The sequence below is a fragment of the Nerophis lumbriciformis genome, linkage group LG08, assembly GCF_033978685.3.
Source record: "Nerophis lumbriciformis linkage group LG08, RoL_Nlum_v2.1, whole genome shotgun sequence".
NCBI lineage: Eukaryota > Metazoa > Chordata > Actinopteri > Syngnathiformes > Syngnathidae > Nerophis > Nerophis lumbriciformis.
The window spans coordinates 45,806,566-45,812,500 of record NC_084555.2 but is presented as its reverse complement, the minus strand read 5'-3'; the positions used below and the strand labels follow the sequence as shown (position 1 = coordinate 45,812,500).

The 5,935-nt window shown below is 39.4% G+C and overlaps 1 protein-coding gene across 1 annotated transcript in view; it reads left to right on the top strand.

Moving 5' to 3' along the window:
* Positions 1–5,684, top strand: part of arg2 (arginase 2) — a 16,496-nt gene extending 10,812 nt beyond the window's left edge. The window contains exons 6-8 of the mRNA XM_061969040.1: positions 3,210–3,314; positions 3,379–3,515; positions 3,659–5,684. Coding sequence (XP_061825024.1) covers positions 3,210–3,314; positions 3,379–3,515; positions 3,659–3,852 — 436 coding nt within the window. The 3' untranslated portion in view covers positions 3,853–5,684. The remainder of the gene's footprint in view (positions 1–3,209; positions 3,315–3,378; positions 3,516–3,658) is intronic.
* Positions 5,685–5,935: the final 251 nt, after the last annotated feature.

Below are 5,935 nucleotides of genomic sequence, written 5' to 3'. Positions count from 1 at the left end.
TAAAGCAGTTCGTCTGCCGTAAACATCAATGTTGTGACACTCTTAAACAGGGCAATACTGCCATCTACTGTACATGCATATGTGACAATAACATCTACGGCTTTTAGAGAGTGCACAACTGCGCACACAAGGAGACGAAGCAGAATGCATCATCAGAGGGGGTGTTCAGCATGGTTAGAAAAATAGTGACAGAGAATAGAACAAGGATGGACAATTCAACCCTTAACTCAACAATGAGTAGAGTGTTATGTGTGTGTATATGTGTAAATAAATGAACACTGAAATTCAACTATTTCTCTTATTTATATATATATATATATATATATATATATATATATATATATATATATATGAAATACTTCCATCCATCCATCCATCTTCTTCCGCTTATCCGTTATATATATGAAATACTTGACTTGGTGAATTCTAGCTGTAAATATACTCCTCCCCTCTTAACCACGCCCCCCCACCTCCCGAAATCGGAGGTCTCAAGGTTGGCAAGTATGTTGTGTGTAAGTGTATATTTAATGCTAATGATCTTTGTGTGAGTGTAGCTTTAATGCAAATTAGCTGTTGTGTGTGTGTGTGTGTTTAGATTTAATGCTAATGATTTGGGGTGTCCGATAATATCGGACTGCCGATATTATCGGCCGATAAACGCTTTAAAATGTAATATGGGAAATTATCGGTATCGGTTTCAAAAAGTAAAATGTATGACTTTTTAAAACGCTGCTGTGTACACTGACGTAGGGAGAAGTACAGAGCGCCAATAAACCTTAAAGGCACTGCCTTTGCGTGCCGGCCCAGTCACATATCTGCGGCTTTTCACACACACAAGTGAATGCGAGGCATACTTGGCCAACAGCCATACAGGTCACACTGAGGGTGGCCGTATGAACAACTTTAACACTGTTACAAATATGCGCCACACTGTGAACCCACACCAAACAAGAATGACAAACACATTTCGGGAGAACGTGTTTGTAACACAACAGAACAAATACCCAGAACCCCTTGCAGCACTAACTCTTCCGGGACGCTACAATATACACCCCCCGCTATCCCAACCCCTGCCCACCTCCTCATGCTCTCTCAGGGAGAGCATGTCCCAAATTCCAAGCTGCTGTTTTGAGGCATGTTAAAAAAAAAAAATGCACTTTGTGACTTCAATAATAAATATGGCAGTGCCATGTTGGCATTTTTTTTTTCCATAACTTGAGTTGATTTATTTTGGAAAACCTTGTTACATTGTTTAATGCATCCAGCGGGGCATCACAACAAAATTAGGCATAATAATGTGTTAATTCCACGACTGTATGTATCGGTTGATATCGGAATCGGTAATTAAGAATTGGACAATATCGGATATCGGCAAAAAAGCCATTATCGGACATCTCTACTAATGATCTTTGTGTGAGTGTAGCTTTAATGCTAATGAGGTGTGTGAGTGTAGCTTTAATGCAAGTGAGCTGTTGTGTGAGTGTGTAGCTTTAATGGTAATAAGGTGTGGGTGTGTGTGTGTGTGTGTGTGTGTGTGTGTACACGCGCAAGTGCGTAAGTGTGTGTGAAGCATTAATGCTAATGAGCTATGTCTGTAGCTTTAATGATAATGAACTGCGTGCTTGTGTAGCTTTAATGCTATTGAGCTGTGTGTAGCTTTTTTCCAATTAATGGTGTGTGTGAGTGTGGCTTTAACGCCTAATGAGCTGTGTATGTCTATAGCTTTAATGCTATTCTGTTTGTGTAGCTTTAGTGTGTGTGTGTGTGTGTGTGTGAGAGAGAGAGAGAGAGAAGCATTATTGCTAATGAGTGGTGTATGTAGCTTTAATGAAAATTAACTGCGTGCTTGTGTAGCTTTATTGCTAATTAATGGTGTGTGTGTGTGTGTAGCTTTAATGCTAATGAGCTGTGTGTGTGTACCAGTTTCATATGCGCATTCACCGAACCCTTCTTTAGTGAACAATAAAATGATGGGTTTTTTTTTCAAATTCAAGACAAAGTTATATGTTTTTGGTAGCACTTTAGTATGGGGAACATATTCTAAGTAACAAAGACTTAATTTAGAGTTTTTTGGACACTAAGGGAACATATTTTAAATAATAAAGACTTAATTTAGAGTTTTTTGGACACTAGGGGAACATATTCTAAGTAAAAAAGATTTAATTTAGAGTTATTTGGTTAGGGTTAAAGTTAGAGGGTTAGGGCCAGGGTTAGCGGGTTAGGGTTATAATAAGACCATGCCAAATAAGGCATTAATAAGTACTTAATAATGACTAGTTAAGAGCCAATATGTTACTAATTTGCATATTAATAAGCAACTAATTAATGGTGAATGTTACAAATGTTTTTTTTTACTGGTGCACAAAATGAACCGTGCATGAACATTACCTTGTTCAAACAACAAAACCAACACAGTGCATAAACTCACAACAAATTACACACCTGCAAACCAGTCAGCTGTTGCCGTATCCGTAATACCCCGATAGGGAAAAGTTTTTATTTACACGATGAGTCGGGTGTGTCTTGACCTACGCCAAACCCCTGAGCTCGACTCACCGAACCCCTAGGGTTTGATCGAACCCAGTTTAAGAACCACTGATCTAAAGGCCTAGTGGCCACATGCGTGGACAGCACCTTTTAGCTCTTATTTCCAAAATTGTGTACACTACTGAATTGGGGTCTTATGGCCCCTTATGTGGACACTTATACTGCCATCTGGGGGTGTCAGAAGAGTATAACACACAATGGAATTTGGGAAAAGTGTAAAAATAAAAATTAGCATGTAGTACACGTTTGTGTACTTATGGACTAAGTACATCATATCAAAAGTTTATTCTTAGTTTTTATTCTAATTAGGGTCCAATAAGCCCAAATAGCAAAGAGAAATAAAAAAAGCATGTAAACAAACAGTTTGGGCCTTAAAGAGGTTTTAAGGAGTTCAACAGGAGAACACAAATGTGAGCAACACTAGCATAGCGATGTGCCAACGATACATTTTAACATTTTTGTGGTTAGCATATTCACTGAAGGAAAAACTAAAATGATCAAACTTACCAGTACAACCCCGATCTGTGAGTCTGACAGATGGAGTTGGTTTTTGTTTAAGATGTGTAGCAAAGCCTGCTTTCTTACAAAGTGTTGGGCAAATAAACACAGACACATTTAACATAATAAGGGAGCTTTAAAGGTGTTTACGGTTTTGTTTTTAGCCACATTATGAAGAATTTGGGGATCCAATACTTCACCATGAGGGACATTGACAGACTTGGCATCCAGAGGGTCACGGAAGTTGCTCTGGACCACGTCCTGGCAAGGTACGCAACAATAACAATGAGCAAACAATAACTGCAACATTAACCGGTCACTTCCTAACAACAGAAAACAAAGACCAATTCACCTGAGCTTCGACATCGATGCGTTCGACCCGTCTCTCGCTCCAGCCACAGGAACGCGGGTGAACGGAGGACTAACCTACAGGGAGGGCATCTACATCGCAGAGGAAATTCACAACACAGGTACTAAAGAGTTGCAAAGATGCCTCAGTTAAAATGACAAGAGTGTCATCAGGGAGGTAGAAGGAGGTCTTGGGTCAGAAGGACCTTTTTGTTCGAATAGTTTGGCAAGCTAAGGAGAACCTCCTGGTTTTGTCCACATGCAGGTCTGCTGTCAGTCATGGATCTGGTGGAAGTGAACCCCGTCCTGGTGTCCAGCCGGGAAGCCGTGGAGGCCACCGCCTCCCTGGCCGTGGATGTCATCGCGTCGTCTCTGGGACAGACGAGAGAAGGCGCTCATGTGGTCATGGACGAGATCCCCTCGGCGAAGGAGGACGACACAGAGCAGCTCTGCCTCTGAGGACCCTCAAAAATCCGCCGAGACACAAACATTCCAACGTGTTGCGTTCAAGACTGCTAAAAGTCCGAGGAGCAGAGCATCTCTTGCTTTTATTTTGGTGTACTCTCTCCATTGTATTTAACCGTGAAAAGTATTTGACTTGAAAGGTTTGCCGTGAAAAGCTTAACCTAATTTAGACAGAAATTGGAGCACAACCTACTAATTTATTTTATATTTATTATCATGAATTGTTTTACAAGAGAATGAGCTAGTCTCAAAAGGTGTGTTTTTTAGTCAAAACCACTTTTGGACCAGCTGTGGTTACTGTATTTGCTTGACATGTTCATAATATCTGTGACTATGAAAGAAAATGCTACTGTACAGCCTTGACGACTCAAAGGCTAAGCGATGGGTGGGGAACCTGATGTGGCCACTGAACTAAGTCAACCACTTAACATTTGTTTTAGTGTTCAAAAGTAGACCTTCTGGTCTTCCACATGCTACAATTGTGTCCAGGTGTCATTTTTGACGTGTCTTTAATAGAGGAGTTTGTTCTCTGAGAGGTTCCGCAAAGTTCAATCTAAGAACCACTACTTTTTATATGTATACAGTACAGGCCAAAAGTTTGGACACGCCTTCTCATCAATGTGTTTTCTTTATTTTCATTACTATTTACATTGTAGATTGTCACTGAAGGCATCAAAACTATGAAAAAACACATGTGGAGATATGTACTTTACAAAAAAAAAAAAAAGGTGAAATAACTGAAAACATGTTTTATATTGTAGTTTCTTCAAAATAGCCACCCTTTGCTCTGATTACTGCTTTGCGCACTCTTGGCATTCTCTCGATGAGCTTCAAGAGGTAGTCACCTGAAATGATTTTCACTTCACAAGTGTGCTTGAAGCTCATCAAGAGAATGCCAAGAGTGTGCAAAGCAAAGGGTGGCTATTTTGAAGAAACTAGAATATAAAACATGTTTTCAGTTATTTCACCTTTTTTTGTTAAGTATATTAACTCCACGTGTGTTCATTCGTAGCTTTGATGCCTTCAGTGACAATCTACAATGTAAATAGTCATGAAAATAAAGAAAAGGCATTGAATGAGAAGGTGTCTAAACTTTTGGCTTGTACTGTATGAGGTGTTTTGCAAATTTTAGCGAAAATCCGACAATGATGGAACCATCTCTAATCCATTTTCAGTAGCAGGTGATGTGTTTCAGTTTGGATCTTGGACATTGATCAACAAGAGGCGGCGGGTACTCTGAGGAAACTTTATTATTTCTGCAAACATCATTGATGATTAAAGGAATGGTTCATTCAACGTAAGGGGAAACGACTTCCTTTGCCGTCATGATCATTGGCTCCAACAGGGAAATACGCGTGCTCCGTGATGATATAAGGATGTGTAAAACAATGTACGGTATCGCCTCAACTTACGAGCTTAATTGGTTCTGTAAAGAAGCTTTTAACTAAAAACATTTGCTCAAATCAACGTACACTCACTTTCGTCTTGCCATGGTTGGAAAACCAAAGTTATGTCCATCTCTAGCTGTAAACTATTGCTAGTGAGTAAAACACTATTATAGTGTTTTGAGTATTGCATTTGCTCCGGCAACTAATAGCAGAGAGTAGGGATGTCCCGATCCAGGTTTTTGCACTTCCGATCCGATACCGATATTGTTTTTGCATTTCCGATCTGATACTGACCGATACCGACCTATCCGAGCATGTATTAAAGTTTAAAGTTATTTAGCCTACTTAGTTGTCAGAATCATGTTGAAAAGGGTTTTAGCACTCTTGATAACAACTAGCCAGCTGAATTAGGGGAGTTTGAATAATACACAATGGTTGGTAACAAGAAACTGACCTGTTTATTCAAGGATAAACACAAAATAGACAAAATTATACATGACAAACAGAAATGGCATCATTGAACTAGGGCTGGGCGAAATGGCCTTTTTTTAATATTGCGATATTTTAAGGCCATATTGCGATACACAATATATATCTCGATATTTTGCCTTAGCCTTGAATGAACAGTTGATGCATATAATCACAGCAGTATGATGATTCTATGTGTTTTGATTGATTGAGACTTTTAT